Genomic DNA, 23,000 nt, shown 5'->3' on the forward strand with positions numbered 1-23,000 from the left:
CCTTGGGCCAGGAAGCAGTGTCAGAAATTCTGGCAGTCATCTGACTTCTCTCTCTACTTTTATTCTGCCCCTCCAAATGTCCATGGAATGGGAGCACCCATGATTAGGACAATCCTTCTTTTTTAATTAATGATCTCTGGAAACATCCTCATAGACACTCCAGTTACATCTTCCAGGTGATTTTTCAGCCAGGTTGGTGATTGAGATCAACCATCATGGGGTCTCATAAGTTCCACATTTTTTTCTTATTTTTGTTGTTTGTTTGTTTGTTTGTTTGTTTGTTTTTGAGACAGTGTAGCCCTGACTATGGGCCTCACTATGTTGACCAGGCTGTCCTCAAACTCACAGAGACCTGCATCTGCCTCCCACGTGATGAGATTAAAGGCATGTACCACTATGGCTCGCCACATCTCCTTCTCTGACATCCTAGACTCCATCCTGACCCTTTAGCCTCTTTCTGTTGCTCGTGCAACTCTTTCCTCAGAGCCAGTTCCTTGGAATGCTTTTCTGGGTTGAAATAAGATCCCTGGCAGGATTCAAAGGATCTTTTTTTTTTCCTATTAACTTCATAAAATGCAAACTTCTCCTATTGATCAGAAATCTCTTTTTTAAATTTAGATCTGTAAGTTCACACCAAAGAAGGAAACATCGATAATTTTATCTCTTTAAGGATGGAAACTGAGTTAAGAAAGCAAGCTATGCATTGTTTGCTGTTTACATTATATCAGCCATTCGCACCAAAAGTGCACAAAAGTCACACGAGGAGGAGCACAAGACACAAAAGCCTGAGGCTTCTCTACACCAATCTAGCCTCCTGCCAAACACATCAGAGCTGCTACACTGTCACACAGACCTGTCTCACATGTTAACTGGAACCATCAAAGCAGAGTCCCTGTGGCCTTTAGTTTTTGTGAGGGCTGCTGAGTTGCTAACCTTAAAGGCTGTATCCCACACTTATCCCCATGAGGACAAGCTTCCAGGGTCAGCGATGGACAATTCCAGATACACGTCACCTCCAATTCATCAGCACTCGCCCTGGACTGTAAACATCCCTACACTCTATAAAACCAGGAATGAAGGGAAGAAGGGCGAGGTGAGGAAAGCGCAGACTCGCCAGTGTGACAGACCCATGGGGCAAAAGCTGGTCGTGGGCCCTTTCAGTACCACCGTGGGTACAAAGCAAGGTGTTCCAGGTGCTGGATATCATGCCGGACCTCTGGCAGCTGCTGCATCCAACACCTTCCAATGAATCTGTTCCTCATGTGGCCATGAGTAGAAATGAGGAAAAAAACAGCCCGGGACTCCACTGCTGAGAAGGGGTCTGTCCCCTTGTATTGGTTTCCTTTGTCATTTCCACTGTAGGGGGCCCAAGCTTTTGTTTGTTGTTTTGTGTGGTGCTGTTTGTTATTACAACAAAGAAGTGACACTTAACCCTTCCCCTTGGAAAGGGAAAGGACATGTCACAATGAGAAGAGAGGTTCAAAAGCCAATGCACTCACCCCACTTTCCATGCATAATCAATATCACTCAAGTGGTGTGTGAAGAAAGCTACTGTATATCTCACCAAAAGAGGAAAATGGGGCCAACAGGATGGTTTCAATGCAAAGGAAACCTACTGTCTCAGGCATTTGTTTATCCAAACCCTCTGAGGCCTGTGGTAGCTGAGGAAAGCAGAAAATCCTTTCACAGCCATAGATGCACATGTGAGAGCCTGCTTTCACTTACACCAGTTCTAACCTATGCAGAGACACAAACATCTGAGAGATGGTTCAGAACTATAATTCCCCATGGGCCTTCTGGCATGAAATACTCTGACAGCATGGTCCCCAGTTTAGTTCCCTTGAATCAAGCAAGAGCTGAGGCCATTCGTGAGCACTGGAATCCGTCTAAGTGTTTCCAACATCCGTCACCTTTCGTAGCTGTCAGAGCACACTTGACTCAAATGTTTTTGTAATGATTAATTTTGATTCTTTTCCAAAAGAGTGTATTTTCAAAACCATGACTTTTTTTTATAGCTACAATCAGTTGATCAAATATTTAGGCACTGTTTAATCAAATTACATGCTTTCAGTAACCAGGGCAAACTGGCATAAGGAAGGTTGAGAACACACACACACCAGTAACTGGTTAACCCCTCCAGGCTTTAGAGCGGGATGTACTAGTCACACCACATGGGGTAGGCTGGCTACTGGGGATCAGCACACAACACGTGTGCTCTACAGCAGTTGTAGGATACTGAATGAGAAGCTAATAACATTAAAGCTATTTAGAAAAGTTTTGTGGTTAAAATATCATATTACATATATTATGTAATATATGTAATGTAATTGTTTATAAGCAAGATCTTGCTTATTTCATGCTGGCCTTAGACTTTCTAAGTATCCAAAAACGACAATGACTCTCTGATCCCCTGCCTCCACCTCCCAAGTGCTGTATAGCCCTTCTCGGTTTTATGATGGTGGACATCGATCCCAGGGTCTTTTTTGGGTGCCACATTACCAATTGAGCTGTATCCTTGCCCACACATTTTCTAAAAGGACTGAGTACTTTCAGACACAAAGCCAGATCACTGTAATGAAAGTCGACTTTCCATTACCTTCCTGTCCCCAGGAAAAGTCAGTTCACACTTTTGTCCCAAGCCTCCTGTGGAGGTCAGCTACATTCCAGCATTGGACTGCAGTGGTATTTAGCACTTGCTGTGTGCTTGAGCTTGTTCTTGGTTTGAGATGGGAGCTGGGAGAAGTTTAATAAAGTGATTTCTCACAGGATTTTAGGTGGACACACTTCATACATGTGGAACAAATGACTTGATGTAACATAGTATCCATGTATGCACACACTCAGTGACTACAGCTGCAGATTAGACAATCAATGTTACCTATGGGTTCCAGAGACCTTTGCAGGTTTCCAAAGATATTACCGCCCACCCTATAACATCCTTAAGTCCCTGAGGGTTTTGAGTCATCTACACAACCATTTCTGCTTTAAAGCAATACAGAAGATGATACCAGCATTTTGAACCAAAGTAAAATGATATGAATCCCTGCTCAGTAGCCAGCTGCCCACCTGCATCCATCAGGGATGTGAAGGGACCAGAAAGCTTTCCTTCCATTCCATCTATGAACCCTTTGATCCTGGGACAAACCAGCATCAATACCATGACTAACTAATCTTCCCCATACTGGAGGAAGGCCTGAAGACTACAGCAAGCAATAAATTTTTAAAAAATTAAGTACATATTCGTGCACAGAGTGAACTTTGTGTTTTTTTCTTTTTTATGATTTTTAACTTCTTGTTCCCCTTGGCTCAGGACTAGAAAGAACCTACCATTCACATGAGGCTATCCACTTAGCATGTATAACCTATTTCTTCCCAATAAACCTATGACTGCAGGAAATGGCCCAGTGCCCCCCCCCCCCCAGTGACCACAAAAAAAAAAGCCATTTGAAAACCACAAGTGCCTTTGTCTACTTAGCCTGTCATAGCCAACCTTCACTGTCATATTGACTTGCCTTGGAATCTCCTGTGAAATGTAAATCTGGGTGTATGTGTTTGTGAAGCTGTTTCCAGAGAGACATAACCAAGAGGGAAGACCTACCCTGAGTGTGGGTGACATAATCCCACAGCCTGGGGTCCAGGACTCAATAAAAAGGAGAAAGCCAGCTGAGCGCCAGCACATCGCCCTCTGCTTCCTGACTGCAGGTGCAGTGTAACAGCTGCCTCACACTAATGCTGATATGTCTTCCATTCCAATAAGATCTGTAGTTCCTCAAACCATAAGCCAAAATAACCTTTACACCCCAAAATTGCTTGTCAGGTTATTTCATTATGGCAGCATGAAAGGAAACTGACATGCCATTTCAGTCTGCACAATGCATCTCCACTCTCCACTGACCCATGATTCCCTTCCAATCACCTGACCACAGCTGGGGTCTCGGGCTCCACTTCCCCCAAAAGCAAGCTTCAAAGAGTCATATGAAGAATAGTTTCTGCTGAGTAGAGACCCTCACTGGAGACAATCCAGGAAGAGCCTCATGAGTAGAAAGACCTCCATCAGTGACCTCAAGCTGCCTTGTCTCAGGCTCTAGTCACCATCCAAGAACGCCAGAAAGAAACAGTGCTTCAAAACTGATTGCTACAAGTGATTCCCCCCAAATTCCAGAAACCCATGAGGGCTATCCCAAGCACATAATGTATAACGACACTTTCAGTTTCTAACTCTGTCATTTCCCATCACATATGCTCAGTGAGGGCAGACAGCAAGCGTGCCTGCTTCAGACACCACTCACCAATGCAGGCATGGACCCTCACAGACAGCTGTGTCCTCAGAATAATGCTATTCTTCTTGCCCCGCCTGAGAGAGACAGGAAACAAAACAGAAGTGTTAGCAGGCACCCAATGATTTGTCAGTCTACACACCCACCTAAAAGAGATGCCCAGTAAGCAGGGACCTAATCTAAACAAAAATATAACCTGAAATAACACATCACATGGCTTCAAAAAAACAAAAATGGAAACTTTGCCTTTTCTGGATTAGCATGTATGTTTTATCACCAAGCCCACCAAGCTTTCCCGGAACCTATGTATCTTGATGGACCATTCGGGAAGATCTTTAAATCTGAGCCTGGGAAGTGAAATCTGCTTGCTCATTCCTGTGGCTATTTTAAATTCTTTTCTACATATATAGGAAAGGCAGATGCATGCTACCATCTGGAAGAACTGGGCTGTTGGTATCAATTCAAGGCTGTCATGGCTTCTCCCTTGAATTCTTACAGGAATATAAAATCCACCAAGGATACTTGGGGGCTACTTATTATTTACCCAGGTAGCAATGCACACTCCCCAACTTACCTCAAATCTTCCGTGCCTCAGTTTCCAGGAGGAAGGACCTGGGCATCCCCGGCTCTACTCTTATTAGGCCTGTCCTAGGTAGGACCTAGGATGCAAAGATCAACTTTGCAGAAAATTAGCGTCAATGAGGCTAAAAGGGCCTTGAGACTGGGGGATGCCAGGAAGCCTGCAGTTAGACGCAAATGGAGAGAGCAAACAACCCTGGCAACAGGGAACATGGCAGGCCTTTCTGCAGCTAAATCCCTTACCCATGCCCATCATGTCTGCCAGGCCCGCAGTTGTAGCAGAATCTGGCAGTGCCTTCCAGCATCTCAGTCTTAGGGATGTCTGGGATGGAGACACAGAACCTAAGCAGTGACTACATCAATTATGGTTTTTTAAATTTTGACCCCAGATAAGAAGGGCCTGCATGACTTTAAATTTATTACTAGAAAGGGAAAAGGAAAACCAATTGCATAGTCCTCAGAAATTATGCGGTGGTCTCCAGCCTGCAGTTGCCTGTGAATGCTGTAATATCATCTTCATAATAAAATAGAATTTCCCTATCTAGTTATCTGTTTACGGATACCTAGGCTGGTCCCATTCCTTACACACCATGAATTATGCATCGATAAACACAGATGTACAAGTGTTTCCACCAAACACTCAGAATCAAGAGACCTGTCTAAAAGGTAACTTCATCATCTGCAACAATTTTGTTTTCCTATCTTGTTCTTTTTCTGAACATGTACACAAGGCCCTAAAGTAAAATCTCACATTACATGGGGCAAAGAAGGAAGCAGCCTAGGTCTTGGGAGGAAAGACAGGGGCCCAGGAGAGGCAACCTTAAATGTTTTCTTTTCATGACCATATTTTCCATGGTCATGGTGCCTCTTTACAGCAAGAGAAACCCTAACTAGCACATCCTAACCTTATAGGTTAACCTTATAACCTCGGCATTGAAACCTAACACCACAACGGGCACACTGAATGGTAAGATAGGAGCTAGAGAGAAGGTTCAGCAGGATTCAGATGGAGAACTCTTGGCTCCTTCTCTAGCACCACGTCTGCCTGCACACCACCATGCCTCCTGACATGGCGATAATGGACAATAATGAACTGTAAGCTACCCCAAATTAAATGCTTTCTTTTCTTTTCATGACCATGTTTTCCATGGTGATGGTGCCTCTTTACAGCAAGAGAAACCCTAACTAGCACATCCTAAGAACCAGTTTAGGCAGTCCAATACTGCACCACGTGTGTGTGATCCTCAAGTTCAAAGATGCACACAATCACAGGAACATCTACTGTGAGCCCGCTTGACCACCCTGCCCCTCCCGCCAACATTCATACTCTAATATGGAGCCAAAGCTTGGTTTTTTTTAATATATTTATTTATGTCTATGTTGGTGCCATTATTAATTCTAGAAGTCTTTTGTTGATTCTTTTGATTTTTTATAAAAAAAATATCATGTGATCTGCTTAAAAGAATCTTTAGCTCAGTGGTAGAGCATTTGCCTGCATGTGAGAGCCTCTGGGTTTGATCTCCAGCACTTAAAAAAAAAAAAAAACTGCTTCCAGGCATGGTAGCTACACACACTAGGAGGGGTGGGGTGCAGAACTTGATCTCTTAGTTCTAGGCTAGCCAGGGCTACACAAAACAAAAACAAACAAAAAAACCTTTCTTAGTTTTCCAATAAATATGCTCTTTTAATTTTTTTATTTTTCATGTATATAACCTACATGAGTTTAAGTAAAGCACATAAGTTTAAAACTCTCTCAAGGCCAGAAGAAGGCGTCAGATCCTCTGGAAATGGAGTTACAGGTAGTTGTAGGCTGCCATGTGAGAGCTAAGAACCAAACCCTGGTCTTCTGCAAGAGCAGTGAGTTCTCTTAACTGCTGATCCATTTGTCCAGACATTCTTTTCTTTAATGTTATGATTACAGCTTTCAGAAGAAACTGAGTCCATGGTATCTTTTCCCAAAAAAAAATGGGATAGTATGTCAGCTTAGGTTAAGAAGACAACAGTTACAGGCCAGCAAGATGGCACAGCAGATAGAGGTATGTGATGCCAAGTCTGAAGGCCTGAGTTTGATACCCAGGTCCACCCCATATGGTAGAAGGAGGGAACCAACTCTCACAAGTTGTCCTTGACCTCCACATCCATGCTGTGGTATGTGCGTGCATGTGCATATGTGTGTGTGTGTGTGTGTGTGTGTGTGTGTGTGTGTGTGTGTGTGTGTATACAAACACACACACACACACAAAATAAATGTAATTTTTAAATGCTATAAGAAAAATTAGTTCTTAATGTGTGGGGGACACATAAACACATAGAATGTTCCAGACGAAGCTCTGAGCACTTTACACAAGTTTTGCCTTCACAAAATTCCCAAGACTGACAGTGCTCTAGCCCTGTGCTAGGTAAGAGAGGCTGGGAAAAGTTAAGGTACATCACTTATGTCTCACAGGGAGTAACTGAGCATAGACTCAGCCTAACCAATGTGACCCAGGTCCTGCACACTGTTCTCTCCCTCTAGCTGCCTCACAAACAGGTATTCTCTCTTTTATTTCCTTATTGCTGAGGAAATAAAGTTTCTAGTATTGAACAAGCTCTAGGATATGGACCACTGTGTGCTGCATTAAGGGAGCAACACAGAAGTCCCACAGGCAGCCGCAAGCAGCAGGCCTGGCCTGCAGCCTTTACACTCATGTCTCCAACATGCATCCATACCTAAATGGCCAGCCCACTGCCCACTATCAATCTGAGACTCACCACTCCCAAGGCTACTCAAGCCGGTGTAGTAAAAATGACCCTCTCTTCTGGTGAGGATGCAAGTAAGGGAAGCCTCACTGGGTACTGATGGAAATGTGAGCACAGCCGGTGGGAAAGCTCAAAATGCCATGAATAGAATGTCCATGTATACAGCAGCAGCACTTAGAGGGAATGTGCCCCGAAGAATCCAAGTCAGAATGTCAGAGAGACCTGCACACCCAGGCTCATAGCTGCACTGTTCACAAAAACAGTGTAGCTATGAAGGATGAACTAAAGGGATGTGGGATGGGAGTGAAGGAGGGATACAGGACATATCAAAGGGCATCAACTGAGTGTATGTAAGCATCATAAGGAAGTCCCTTACTCTATACAGTCAGCCCAGCTAATAGCACTAGCATGCAGCAGCAAATGGATGACAGATGAGAAACAGACTGAAAAGAGATGAGACCCAACAGTTGTGCTCCTCTGGAGCATCCTAGCACAGATTTTCATGTAACTTTACAGGGTTTCCATATTCCAGCATTGAAATGGATGGAAGGTTGTCACAGCCCCCAGAAACCTGTGAGGGGTCCTTGCTCTCCACTACCTTCCTGTTGAAACACTGCCCAGCTGCCACACCTGGTGAGCTACTTCCCAGCTGCTGAGTCAGATGGGAACGCACAGCACCAGGACCCAGGGGCAAAGGCAGAGTGTGGAGCCTGAGGCCCAGGGACAATGGGCTTCCCTTCTTATCAGTGCGGCCAATGCCAGGGAACCATCACCAGCTTCCGAATCCCACAGCATTTCCATCCGCATGACACACCCAAGGCCATCCCTCCCCTAGTGACAACAGAAAACCATCCAGAACAGACACAGGAGTCAAAAAGAAATATCCAATTAATGGCCAAGTGCCAGGTACGTGAGGGTCAGAACCCTAAGCTTCCAGCAAGTCTCTGGCCTCTCAGAAAGCACAAGTTTCCCTTGTAATGCTTATGGCCTTGGGGAAAGAACTCTCATCTGGGTCATTGAAGCTCTCAAAAACCCATGTTTACATTCCCAGCTCTCAAGAGCACATCTTCACAAGAACACAGGAAGGCCTTGTCATGGTGAGAGCAGGGACTTTCTTTGTCAAACTGTGAGAGGCACGGAGCCACGGGCTTTGTCACATTTTTGTGGCCAACAGTAGAAATGACACCCCACACTGTCCTCCAGACACATAAGCAAATTTAAACTACTATTTCAGTCAAGGGTAGGAGGAGGTATTTAAACATTCTGTAGAAGCAGGAACAGGCCCTTCACAGGTCTCCAGGGAGAACAGCCCCGTGCAAGCTTCTAGTTCTGTGAGACCCACCGGGCACAGTGACTCAGGAAGAAGAAGGGAGGTTTGAATCAGTAGTCTGATGACCAAAGAACATAAAGCTGCCTAACTTTGAGTTGCTCAGAAGCTCAAAGTTCAAGCTAGAGATCCAGCAACCACTGCACTCATCTCCAGGGTCTCCGCTAGTAGAGTGTGTAAAGCTAAAAGCAGATGCTAAAACCTGCTGGGTGATCCCCACAAATTCCTTAACCTCCGGAGCCCAGTTCCCTCCTATGTAAAGTGGGATACTAATGATGTCAACCTTCTAGTGATGGTGTGAAGACAGGCAATTCAGGTCATGTGCAGAGGTCACTCCTGGCACTGACTGGCACATGGCCAGGGCTTGCTGATGTGAAGTGGCATGCTTGCCATCCCTGGACCCTGGTTGGTCCTTCCTCTTTTCTTTCCACTTCTGCTTTAATGCCTGCCTGCACTCTGGCTCACTCTGGTCTGCCTTTTCTTCTTCCTCCCATGCCATGTCCTTCTTCTTCCTCTTCTAGCTCCCACATTACGGACCTTTCAAGAACCTACCATTACAGTGTGTCACTATTGCTCTCTCTGCTTCAATTAAAGCTCAAAGGATGTAACATGGGCACTGATGTGTGTCCCTCCTGGGTGTGGCCTTGGGTATATTGAGCTCGGAGGATGGACGCATCACCCACTTTACCTCGAGGCGTGAGGAGTGCCCAGACTTGTTTGTAGGGTGCTTCATGGTTTGAACCCTGTGGCCAAAGCACCAAGCCTGTGTGCTTAAGCAGAAGAAACTCACCACCTTTGCAAATCCCAGACCCTGCTAGGGAAGCCACTAGCAGACCCTGCATCCCTCCTCACTGTTCTCTCTTGAAAAAGCTGTTCCTTCTCCATGAATCAGCGGCCAGTGCCAATGGCCCTTCTATGATTATACACTATTTTAAGTTTATTTTTAAGCATTAATGAAGTATACCTCTTGAAAGTATATAATTTAATAATTCTGGGGTCCAATTATAGAGGGGATAACTCATCTCCACCATGTAACATTTTAATTTTGTCACTACCCCCAAAATACCCCAAGAGAAACCCCATGCCTATCTATGGTCATTCCTCATTCCCATATCCAGTTCCAGGACTACAAATGTACCCTTTCTGTGCTGGATATTTTCATGTTCATCTGGCACAAGTTAGAGTTATCTGAAAGAGAATCTCAGTTGAGAAAATGCCCCCATAAGATCCAACTGTAGAGCATTTTCTTAATCAGTGATTGATAGATCAGCCCCGCCCATTGTGGGTGTTCCCATCTCTGGGCTAGTGGTCCTGGCTTCTTAAAGCAAACAGTTTGGGCAAGCCGTTGTCAGGAGCAAGGCAGTAAGCAACACTTTTCCATGGCCTCTGCATCCCAGTGTTTCATCACAGCAATCAACCCCCTAATGCTCTCTCTGTATAGACTTGCACTTCTGACACTTCCTGTAGAGGGAGCTGTGCATTGTCATCTGTGTGTCTGCTGTTTTTTTTTTTTTTTTTTTTTTTTTTTTTTTTTTTTTTTTTTTAACTTAGTCACATGTTCTTGAGGCTCATCTAGAATGGGATATGTATCTGTATGTGTCCTATTACCCAATACCTGACAAGACTTAGAACAAGGACCATCCCTGGCAATTTACAGTAAGAAAAATTTATCTGATGAGACACGGGCATGGTGGTGGGAGCAGCTGGTGGCAGCAGAGGCAGCAGGAGCATGAGACCAGGGAGCTTTGCAGACCAGAAAACAGAAAGATTGGGCTAGAAGTTAAGACTAGGGTATAAAAGCCCACCCCTCAGCAACCCAGTTCCCAGGCTAGCTGCCCCCCACTTCCCAAAGGTTCCATGGCTTCCAAAAACAGAGCCACCAACTGGGGAACAAGTGTTCATACACAAGAGCCTATGGCTGACATTGCACACCCACCCACACTGTGACATCACACTTCTTTCTTCTTATGCTGGCGCTGTCCTGTGGCGTGCACACACTTCTTACTTTGAGCATCCCTCCACTAACGGGCATTTGGGATTCTTCCTCGTTGGGGCTTTTATACATAATAGTTCAGGGAGCATCTGTGTACAGACTTTTGCACAGACAAATGCTTCCTCTCCAGCAGATATATCCAGAAGTAGAATTGCTGGGCTGTGTGATAATGTTTAACATTTTAGAACCATCAGGCTGGTTTTCAAAGCAGTGCATCAGGTGTCCGGCTTCACTACTTCCACCTCAACACATGCCACTGTCTGTCACTGTGATTCTAGCCATGCCAGTAGGTGTACAGTGGGACCTCGTTGTAGTTTTGACTTGAATTTCTCCATAGACTTACAATGTTGAGCAGATTTTCACATGCTTTTCGGTCATGTGTCTATTTGTCATTTATGTATCTTGATGGGATACATACCTATGGAAACCTCTTCCCTCTTTTGAAATTATTTCTTTGTTATTGAGTTGCAAGATCTCTTTACATATTCTGGATATGTTCTGGAGATCTGCTATCAGATACATGATTTATAAATTTTCCCATTCCACGATGCCTATCAAGTATATTTTTAAGGGAGAAGCTTTTTAGTTTGTTTTATCACCTGATTTTCAGTATCCCTGCAGACTGTTACCTCACAGGGGTGCACAGAGACTAGATCCTGTTTTCTCTCTCATAGTTTGAGCTGTCATATTTCAGACCATGATCCATTTCAGCTGGGTTTCTAAGTGTGGTGAACGGCCCCTCACATTTCATGGCCCCTGCCATCTACCCTCGGGTATCCTCAAGGGACAGAAGTCTATTTCTCAGGAAATTCTGCTGCCACTCTGGCCAGCCACTCCTCCCTTCGGCTTACTCGTTCCCAGGATACCCTGAACCCCTTCTTGCCAGGCCCCAATCTCTCCCTCTTGTCTTGCCTAGTATCCTTACCATCTAGTCTTTAGACTCTGATCCCACGTCCTGAGACAGACACTGCTGTCTACAGACCTGATACCCACAAGTCCTTTCTCCTTACACAAAGATCCTGACCTAAGGTGAAGGTGGGCAGCCTCCCCAACACAGCTCTCATCCCCAAGCAAGGGGTGCAAGTTGCTCATGGAGTTTATGGAAAGATCTTTAAATGGGGAAAGAAATTAGCCAGCACCAAGATTTCTCTTCACCTAACTCATCTGAAACAGGAACCACGGGCCATCACCAGTATTCACAGAGATAAAGAGAGGTCAGGTGATCGAGCCCATGCTGTGTGGTATACATGAGCCCGAGTCATAGCCCATGTCCACAGAGGAAGCTTGCATACTCCTGGTCCCTCTCACTCTGGTGTTTCAGATTTTGATGAGATAATGAACCAGAGCGGCCACTCTGGACCCAGCTATGGGATCCTCATCTGAAGGATGCTGTCGCTGTTTTATCACTCATTCCTTAAGGGGACAGGACTCTTAAAAAAAAAAAAAAAAAAAAAAAAAAAAAAAAAAAAAAAAAAAAAAAAAAAAGAAGTATTTATTTTATGTATATAAGTACACTGTAGCTGTCTTCAGACACACCAGAAGAGGGCATCAGATCCCATTACAGATGGTTGTGAGCCACCATGTGTTTGCTGGGAATTGAACTCAGGACCTCTGAAAGAGCAGGCAGTGCTTTTAACCACTGAGCCATCTCTCTAGCTTGAGCATCAGACTCTTGTACAAAAAAAGAAAGAATAGCATTGTTTCAACTGACAGATTTGGAGATCTCCTGGCTTGCAAACAAGGAAACTGTCCTCCACACAGCACATGTCTGAGTGTGCTGATGTGGTCCTAGGCAGAGAAGGCAGACTGTCAGCTATGAAGCATGAAGGACAGAAGCCAGACCCTAAGGATGGCAGAGTGAAAAGGGAAAAGCAGACTATATCCTACGGGCATAGGGGACTCACTCTGTGTCCCTGCCTACTTGCCAGTTTCCCTAGAGTTCTTGGAGGTTTACCAAGAAATCTTCTTTGAAAGTTCTAGAAGGTCAGTGAAGATACTTGCACATCCTTGGCTTAGGAACAAACAGTTCTCCGCTGGGGATGTCATCTTCAACTAACATGTAGCTTTGGGAAGAGCACATGTTGCATAGTGAAGGAGGAAGGGGACACTCACCCAGCCAGCCAAATCAGCCTGGCCATTGATGGGTTCCACGTCACAGATGATCGTCGCATTAAAAAATAAAATGCATTGAATGTACAGCCAGTTCCTTGTTCCTTGATAACTCTCCCTACAGAGAGCTCCATCACTAATACCTTACGCAGGTGTGCTCACATTTGTTACAACAGCTGAGCCAACCATGAAGTCAGTTTGTCTTACGCTGTTATGTCTATATCCAAGCTTCCCACAACAGAGCAGCTGACCCCAAAACACCCATTCATGTTTAACCCTTCATTTCTTCCTACCCACCTTCCCCCTAAACCCTGATGTTCACTAATTTTTCAATTTTTGAGACAGAGTTTTATTATATAGCCCAGGCTGGTCAGTCTCAAACTCACAGTGATCCTCCTGCCTCAACCTCCGAAGAGCTGGGATTACCTCAGCCACAACCGACTACATTGATCTTTCTCCTGGCTTCACAGTCTTAGCTTTCTCAGAATGGCATATGGTTTGTGTCACACAGCACATGACTTTTTCAGACTTGACAAGATGGATTTGTCCCGCTGCCTTTTCTATCCTGACAAGTTATCTCTAAATATTCATCATATGGTCCCCCTATATTCTACTTGCCCATAAAGACATCCTGGCTGCTACAGAGTACTGGAGATTCTGGGGAAGGCTGCTATGAACATTCTCACGCGGATTTTGTGTGGATGTGAGCTTAGGCCACACGTGAGCATCTAGGAGACCATTGCTAAACAGAGAACATATTTAACTTGGGAGAAGCCCTGAGATTGTCTTCCATTTGGCACTCCCTAATAATGCACAAATGTCACGTGGCTCCATACCCTTGCCTGCACTGGGCTTGGCCAGCACATGCAGATGTTCTAATAGGTGTTTGTGGTATCTCATGCACATGCAGATGTTCTAATAGGTGTTCATGGTATCCCATGGCAACAGATGCTCCACTGACGGTGCCTTCTCTGTCTGGGTCCTCCTTCCCTTTGCCCATTATGAACCTGGGTTGTTTTCTTACTACTGAGTTTGAAAGTTCTTCCCATATTTTAAACACACATATTTTATCTAATTTGGGTTTTAACATATTTTTTTCTCCCAACCTATGGCTTTGCTTTTCAGTCTTTTTAATGTGCACTTTTGTATGGTAAATATAAAACGTTCAAGCCAGCGTTATCTGGGATGTCACATGCAGCAGTACTCGGTTCTTGATTAAGGTCTTAAGGAGCCCAGATGCTACCACCTGAGTAACAGCTACAGCTAGAACTTGGCCCTTTTCCCTACTCTGTATGGGCTCCAGGCCACCCACCTCCCAGCCTCTCTGTAGCTTGATGCTTCTCCTCTGGCTCCAGGCTCATCTCTCTCAGCCTCGCCTGCCCTTGCCATACGTCAGGCTAACATGGGTAAGCACCTCTTGCTCTCTCTTGTCACCCCTACTCCACAAGTTCCCTCCTTCTCAGCATGGTCCCCTCTCTGCGCACTGCCCCCTACTGTCACAGGCCAATTGCATAACTCTGTTCATCCCAGTGCACACTGGCACCATGCAGACTCACAGCTACCAAGTTTGAGTCACTCCTTTCTCATCTCCACAGAGAGCCACACTAGACTGACACCTACTCCACGTTCCTCCACTGCCTGCCTTGCCTCCTTCTGTCACCGCTAACCCCATGCCCTCATAACGAGGCTTCTGAGAGTGTTCCCCCCACACAGGTCATTTGTTACAATAGCACAACCAATCACACAGTCATAGTCTACACCAGCAGTTCTCAACCTGTGGGCCATGACCCCTTTCACAGGGATCACCTAAGACCATTAGAAAACACAGATATTTACATCACAATCCATAACAGTAGCAAAATTACAGTTATGAAGTAACAACAAAATAGTTTTATGTTTGGGGGGGTCCCTAAAACAAGAACTGTATTAAAGGGTCACAGCATTAGGAAGATTGAGAACCACTGGTCTACACTACAGTGTGCTCAACTGGGAGAGCACACTGAATTTAGATGAAGATACTTTAAAAAATCACTTTGCCTGGGCCCACCCCCAGACTCTGATTTTTGTGGGTTGAAGTGGGGTGTGCAAAGCACTCCAGGGGGTGGCATTTGTCTCTGAAACTGAGAGCCTACACCAGAGGTTCCCTAACCAAACACCCAAACACTGGGACAGCTCATTTAAAAAACAGAACTGCAGACCTTCCTGTAAACCTCTGACGCTAGGACTTAGAGATCAGCATTCTGAGACCCAGTATATTCTGAGGCATGCTGCCTAGAGTAGCCCAGAGTTGGTGAGCAGGAGCTTGGGGTCACCCCTCTTAGTCCTTACTGAAGTCACCCCAGCCATTCTCTTGCTTGAAGGTTGCTTTCTTTGACACACACAGCCAGGCAGGGAGCGATGGTCCACACAGTTCTGGAGTATTCATATAACAACTCTACAGTTACTGAGATGAACTAAGGCTGCAGAAACAATGCGGCACAGGCAAGCACTGCCAGCAACAGCTTGCACTGATAACATGTTTCTATTTTTAATTAATTCTCATTACGCTTAGAAACCTTTTACTGCTATCAGAATGCTCATGACCTCCACGTGCCATATATGACCATATGGGGCACAAGAAATTGCTCTGAGCAGCTCTACATGCCCATAGCTTCTGATCTGCCCATGTCAGTGAACCATGACTCCAAATTCTGGCTATAATTGCCAACAACTATGAATTCAATGCATGAGTATGGAGTGCTGGAACCCAATAACACCCAAGGTCATGACTGTACTATCAATCTTTATGAGAAATTGGAGGTTCGGAGAGATAAAGCTACACATCATGGATACACAGTGATGACATTAACCATGAAGTCTATGTCTCTAACCATGGTATACAACCTCTGAGATGTCTCTCACTGCACAACCTGAGTTCCATACCTGGGATCCACCTGGTAAACGAAAAGAACCAATTTCCTAACCACTTGCCTTAGTGTGTTTCTCTGTTGCTGATATAAAACACTATCTTAGGGAAGAAAGGGTTTATTTCAGTTTACACTTCCAAGTAACAGCCCATCCAACATCAGGGAAGTCAAGGCAGGAGCTGAAGCAGACTCTACGGAAGAATGCTGGTTATTGGCTTGCTTCTTCTGGACTGCTCAGCTATCTCTTTATATAGTCCAGGCTCACCTGCCTGGGAATGACACCACCCACAATGGGTTGGACCCGCCCATATTAATTAACAATTAAGAAAATGCCCTCACAGACACACTCACAGGCCACCCTGATGAACCCAATTGCTCACCGAGGTTCCTTCTTCCCAGATGACTATAATTTGTGTCAAATTGACAAAAACCAACCAGCACAACCACTGTATTGCCTTCCTGGGGTTACAGAAAGCCTAGCAGAGCACCTGTTATACAGGAAAGAAAGTAATATAGGTAACAGTATCTTTAGAGCATAAATAAATTTTATAAATATCTTCAGTTTGTGACTGTCTATCAGAAGAATGCTTATCCAAGGTCACACAATAGCAGTGTCAGGAACAATCCAGAGACTCCAGGCCTGTTTCCAGTGCACTGTGCCACGCTTACTGATTTCCCTAGCCTTGGGAGGCAACAGACCCTGCTTGGTTTTGTTTGTATAATAATTGCTTTGTCCTTCCTCTGTTGAAGGTCTCTCTCCTATTCTCTGGTTAGCTAGGGCCCAAGTAGTAATTCCAAACAAGTGAGTTAATTTTTAGTCTTGGCATGAAGGAGCAAAGCAATGGACGGGAACAAAGAAACAACTCCTCCAGCAAGGGAGCCCACTCCAAAAAGACACCATAGAAAATTGTCAGTTTCACAACCTTAATTTTTAGACAATCTTTCTATTATTTATGCAAAAATACTTCTTGAGCTGTATTTATACCTAAAAGTGGCAGATCTTAGCTAGGAAACATTACATTTTAACCCTTGACCATGGAAAACATGAATTTCAGTCACATAAACTTTGTCAAATGTCACACACCTAAGAGAGAAACCAGGAGAGACTCTAAGTGCAAATGACCTGACAGATGGACACAGATACCTGCCACCTGCATGGGGGACAGTCTCTGCCTGAAGGTACTTGTTAGTCAGCAAGGCTCAGTGATAGCAATTCTCCCGTCAAGCTGTTCCGGGTCACTATTCTCATGGGCCTTCTGCTCCACAGACCCAGAACAGACAAGAAGACGTGGCTGTTTTCATACTCTATTCTTAGGTATGTTACAAAGGACAAGGGACAGACAGTCACTATGAAGAGAGACCATTTCAAAAACATACTAAGCCTCTGGGGTGAATTTGGAGCACATCTGTCAATGTGTTCCTACCCATCATGCTGTGGGCTATGAGCTCCGGACTGAAGTTTCCATGCCTTGAGCCCCTTTCTTGGTGTATTATTACTCATTCCCCAGCATCCCTTGCTGGTGATGGGGGCGGGGCAGAAATGGGAACCCGGCTTATGTTGGTCAGACTTTATCACTGTGACAAATACCTGAGAAAACCTACTTAGGGAAGGAAAGATTTATACTAGTTCATGGTTGCAGGGGTTCCATCCCAACAGGGTCTGAAGAACATGGCCAAGCAAAGCAGCTCTTATCATGGAGGACAAGAAGCAGACAGACAGAATGCCTGTGCTAGCAGTATTTCTCTTCCTTCCCTTTTTATTTCATCCAGACTCCCAGTCTGCACTCATGAGGGTCTTCCCCCTGTAGCTAATTCTCTTCTGAAAATGCAATCACAGACACAGCAAGAGGTGTGCCTTAATAGTCTCTTAGGCAGTCCTCAGTCCAGGCAGCTTGACATTCATGGTTAACTACCAAAAGTCTCTGCCTATAGCATGGGCTCACGGTCAGGTGAATACTCAGATGGGAACAAAGGAGAAGCCAGGCACCAGGACCTACACCGGGGAGCATGACTTACACTCCCCAGCCTTGTAGTACCATCTATGGAGACAGACTCCTGTAGCATCTGGATGCTGGTGCCACCTATGAGATGTTGCACCATGATGGATGGTGGCAGCAATGGTATCTTCTCTTCTCTGGTCCCCAGATGCAGTGTGGCTTGGCTGTTCTCATTGAAGGATAATGTGCATAGCCCTAGTGCTCTTTGTATTTTGAGGCTAATTCAGATTCTCCAATAGGAGCTACCTGGAATGAGGAGTGAATCATCATGAATTCAGGACTTCATGTGACCCTTCTAATGAATAAAGAAACCAATCACTGGGCAAGTAGGCAGGACTTCCAGGTAGGAGAAAGGAAGAGAAGAGGCAGGAGAGAGATACAGGCTTTTGGACGGGGACAACGAGAGGATAAGATGTAGCTGCAAGTGGCCCCCAGTTTAGCTGGTGAATCCACTAGGATTCGCCACTGGAGGAGTTAAATTTAATATGATTTACAAGATTAGGATTCTAGTTGTTGCGCCCAGCAATTGAGTTACCATTGATTCTGAACTAAGTTTATACGGTGTTTTCCTTCACGTGGCAGCTCAACTGGGTTCCAGAGAGAAAGGTACGGCAGCAAAGCATGGGTTTGCAAGGAGTGTACCCCAAAAGGCCATGGGAATTTTGAAGGTAAGGTTGGCGTGGTAGCGACCCGCCTGTGGAAATTTAGCGAGCTGTGTGGAGAGATTTGGGAGCTCTGAGTCAGAGAGTCTCTATGAGGTGAGAACAGGCCTGCCATGCCCACCAGTGCCTGGCTGACCAGCTGACCGGGGCCTGCCAGAGTAGCGTGAATTGCATTTTTTAATATTTCCCATAACAGAAGAAAATGGTGTAGACCAAGACTAGTGTTATTGCATGAACCACCCTCATGTCACTACAGATGCAGATGGCATGCTGTGTAGGACCTGAAATGCCTTTGCCAGGAGCTCGTAGGATAGCAAAGAGGTGCTGACTCTGGAATCGGTCCTACTGTGTATACGCCTGGCTCACCATCTGCTCCTGGCTCTACTACCTGGGATGTGAAGTCTGACCTTCAGTTGTCTCCGATAAAAAGTGAAGCCAACAAAATCCAATTACTACTAAATCCTCCAACTAACTATTCAAAACGCTCCATAAATGAGGAGCCTCGGTGTGGTCTCTTCCCTCCGCTTTATTCTAGTATTGCTGACTTATATGTTAGCACATTTTTTTCTTGCACTTCCATCTCCAAATTATTCAAGTTTTTGAAAAGGAAAGGAAAGAAAAGATCAGGCAGGACTTGCACTTTAAGCATTGCATCACTAGAGACATTTCTCAATTTTACAATGATCTACTCATAACACTCATGGGGTCTGTTTGATGAGTGAGCCATGAAGGCATCCAATGAGACTGCCATTCTAGCCAGTATTCTGACATCTACAAAAGGATGCCATTGTCAGACATAGGCAAAAACTATTGCAATGGAATTTCCCCTGAATATACTGGTCCTGTAATCCTGTAACGTCCAGTTTTAAGACGCTGGTGAGGGCTGATGATGTAGTTCAGTGGGCAGAGTGCTTGTATAATATGCACAAGCCCTGGGTTCAGTCTACAGTGCCTGAGAGGTGAATGCAGAAGGACAGAAGGTCAAGATCATCCTCTTATATTGCAGGTTTGGGGCCCAGCCTGGGCTCCATGAAAACCTATCTGAAAGACAGGTGACAATCATGCTGATAGACAGCTATGTTGCTGGAAAGACCCCTCTTGCATGTGTACTCTATGAAGCACCCAGAGAGTTTACCCTTGCTCCACTGGATATGTTCTAAGGACTTTGTTTGATCCTACAAGGTACCCTGGCCCTTGATAACCATGGCCAGGGAATTCATTCTGTGGCTATAAAGTGCTAAGTACCAGGCATTCACTCAGACAGGCGTAGATCTGATTCCATGTTGTTTAAGCAGAAAAGAAGAGGGACATGTAGAGGAACAATGCTCTTAAACTATGAAGGCTACTATAGTGGGGGAAGCCTAGGAAGGCATCAGGACATATTAGAGCACCAGGACATCGAGACCTACCTAAAGATAGTAAAGCAAAGTGCTAATGTATCCTCACTCTTGGAACTCTGCATGAAAAATCAAGACTCCCACTAGTATCTTAGTTTGGCCAAGAGAGTGTCAGATAGCTTTGGGGGTCTCTGAACACCACATTACAACATATGAGAATAATCTGGAAAGCCTCAGGAACACTGGGAAGGTCTAGGAAGAAGCAGTTGAACTGAGCTGAACTATGAGTTAAGAAGAACTATGTCTGGTTCAAGGTAGATAAGGGACAGGAAGAGAGACAGTCCCATCAGATGGCTCTGTCAGCATCCCAGTTGACACAGGAAGGCTGGTTATCTCTGTGTGTAGTCCAACAGAGGTTTCACTTTCTGTGTACATCTCTGATTTATCATGAGTATTGCCCTATCCCTCAGTATAACAATTCTAAGTATCATGCAATCCAGATATAGGCTAAGAAATAACATATTAATTGACATAATTAATATTTATTTTACCCACTATAATGAATTTAAAAGATATATACCATAAAACTACCAGGATCTGCCAAGAAAATAAAACTAAGTATCAACTAAAGTATTGGAAACAATGATTAAAATAGCTGTTGATCTACAAAAATCTACAGAGTGTTGATTTGTTTTGCTCAGGTTACAAACCCCTTAAAAGAAAACATGATGTTTTCGATTAACCCATCTCAGAAACTTCTTTTAAGCCAGGCTACCCCCAAGGAGCAAAGTCTCTCAAGATAAGAAAAAGATCTACAGTCACCAACAAGTCCTGGCATGATTCTAAGTGAATGTCAAGGCCAAGGTGGTTTCTTCAAAGCATTCTAAGACTTCAGTATACCAGCATTGGAGGTAACTCGGACCAGTGGGCAGGGACAATAGTTGTGCTTACCCTGTGTCATCCTGGAAGCCTTCCAGCTCATCCCGCTGTTCCGCCAGTGTGGCCTCCAGATCCAGGTAGGCACCATTGTGGGACAGCTGCAGGGTACAGTCGTCGAGCTGGGAGAGAAAGGAGGAGTTAGTTCTAGTCATCTCTTCTGATGGGGACCAGGTACTATCATGTCACCTTAAGCCCTCATGGGTTTTTAAAAATCAAGTTTTACTCTGAAGTGTGGTGCCTAGCTAGAAGTGGGACTATACTAGTGTCCTGCATCCAACTTGGTACAAGTAGACAGAGGCTTCTGTCAGAGAGCTGGCATTGGCCCGAGTTGTAAAGATTCTGAAGTTTTACTTGGAATCATTTTGTTATAGTTAGAATGATTACTTATACTTAAAAACACTGGTAAATTATTTTGCAAAAGACTGTGATTAATATTATGAGAAAACCAAGTACATAATATCATGTTTGATTTCTGAGTTGTCAGGGTGGCTCTGATTGGTCTAACTGGTGAGTCAAGACTCTAGTTCCAAAGTGCAGACAACCATGGTAGCTCCAGAGGCAAGAAGAAAGGAGTGCTGTAGTGACCACAGTTCCAATCCTGGCCTAATGGCAGTCAGCTCTATTTTGAATTTCTAGCTTAATTCCCAGCAGCCTCAACTGCACACTGACTCTTCCTTCAGGGTCCCCAAGGCCAGCCAAGGATCTGCCTCGACATGCTCTGTGACAAGCCCCAAATAACAACAGGAAACCCCACAATCTTCCTGGCCTATGACAACAAAATCCTCAAGCCTCAGACTGACTGCCTGATCCCACCCCCACCCCCACCCCCGTACTCTCATCTCCACCCCCACCCCCACATTCCAGGCATCTCTAACTGCAACCATTTCCCGATCACCATCTTAACAAAATTATATATCTGACCCAGGCAGGGCACCAAAGAACACAGAAGGGCTTCCTTCCCTCAGAGATATGGTTTACGGTTTCACTGAATGAGCAGGACAGACAAATAGACCGTAGATTAGAATAAGACACAAGAAAGAGCAACTGTCAGTCAGTGGAAGCTCTTCCTCCGTTTATGCTCCAGTGATTATCTTCAGAAGAGATGCCAAAATCCTCCATAATAATATTGCCTAAGTCTCCACCCAGAAGAAGGGGATCGTTGCTCCCTAGCCGAATGTCACCACCTTGATCCCCTAATTAAAGGTGAGAAAGCCCCTGTTCAATGGTGCTAGTAAGTCTCTCAACTGAAACTGAAAAGGTGGACATGGGCCTCTTAGTCCCTTAAGAAGAATATGTGGGGTGTGCCCAGAACAACCAGGGATGAACCAAATTGGAATATTGACTGCCCTGGGACAGACTGCCTTGGGGGCGGATGCATAGAAGCTAAGATCCCAAGGGAGCCTTGCCATGATACATACTCAGCCTCACCAATTACACCTGAAACGCAGGATTAATATTTAAACTACCATCATGTGAGCCAAGGTGCATGGATAAAATGTGTTGAGCTGCAATGACAGTGAAATAGTGAAGTCACCTAGATAGTTCAGCGTTTGGGGGCCCAGCTTTCAGTCTCACTTTTACAAACTGGTAGAAGCCTGTGTTGTTACTTGGGTCACTGACGTTACAAAAAGACTTAGCCTGAGGAAGGAAATGTTTGTTTTTGTCTTGTGGTTTAAAAGGGGATACAGTCCGTTATGCCTAGGAAGTTGTTGGATCAGGAGCAAGAAGCAGCCAGTCACTGTGTTCACAGGCAAGAAACAGAGCGATCTGAATGCTGGGGCTCAGCTTTTTATTTGGTCTAAAACCCAAGCCTAGGGGATGGCGCCGCCCACATTCAAGATGGTTCTCCCTTCCTCAGTTAAACCTTCCTGGAAACATCCTTGTAAACAAACTCAGAGCTATGTCTCCATGGTAATTCTAAATCATCAAGCTGACAACAAAGATTAACCATTTCAACCTCGGCAATAATTACTAAGTAACTTCCAAAGCAACTGTCCAAGGCCAAGATGTAGAGGCAATGATGAAAAGCTAATTTCAAACTGATTGTTATAAAAATTCAGGCAGAAATATCCAAGCTTTCCCTACTAAAGGACTCAGATACCTCCCTGCCAGACTGAGTCCCTGGCCTCCATTCC

General features: G+C 44.8%; 1 protein-coding gene across 9 annotated transcripts in view; it reads right to left on the bottom strand.

The window, feature by feature from the left end:
• The window catches only part of Fhod3 (formin homology 2 domain containing 3), a 400,629-nt gene that overhangs the window by 338,064 nt on the left and 39,565 nt on the right, over positions 1 to 23,000 (bottom strand). For all 9 annotated transcript variants that reach the window (XM_034518100.2, XM_034518098.2, XM_076912886.1 and 6 more), the window contains exons 2-3: positions 20,878 to 20,984; positions 4,290 to 4,354 (exon numbers count right to left, since the gene is read on the bottom strand). In XM_034518100.2, the coding sequence (XP_034373991.1) occupies positions 4,290 to 4,354; positions 20,878 to 20,984 (172 nt within the window). The remainder of the gene's footprint in view (positions 1 to 4,289; positions 4,355 to 20,877; positions 20,985 to 23,000) is intronic.

This window comes from Arvicanthis niloticus, chromosome 14 (assembly GCF_011762505.2).
Source record: "Arvicanthis niloticus isolate mArvNil1 chromosome 14, mArvNil1.pat.X, whole genome shotgun sequence".
NCBI classification, from domain to species: Eukaryota; Metazoa; Chordata; class Mammalia; order Rodentia; family Muridae; genus Arvicanthis; species Arvicanthis niloticus.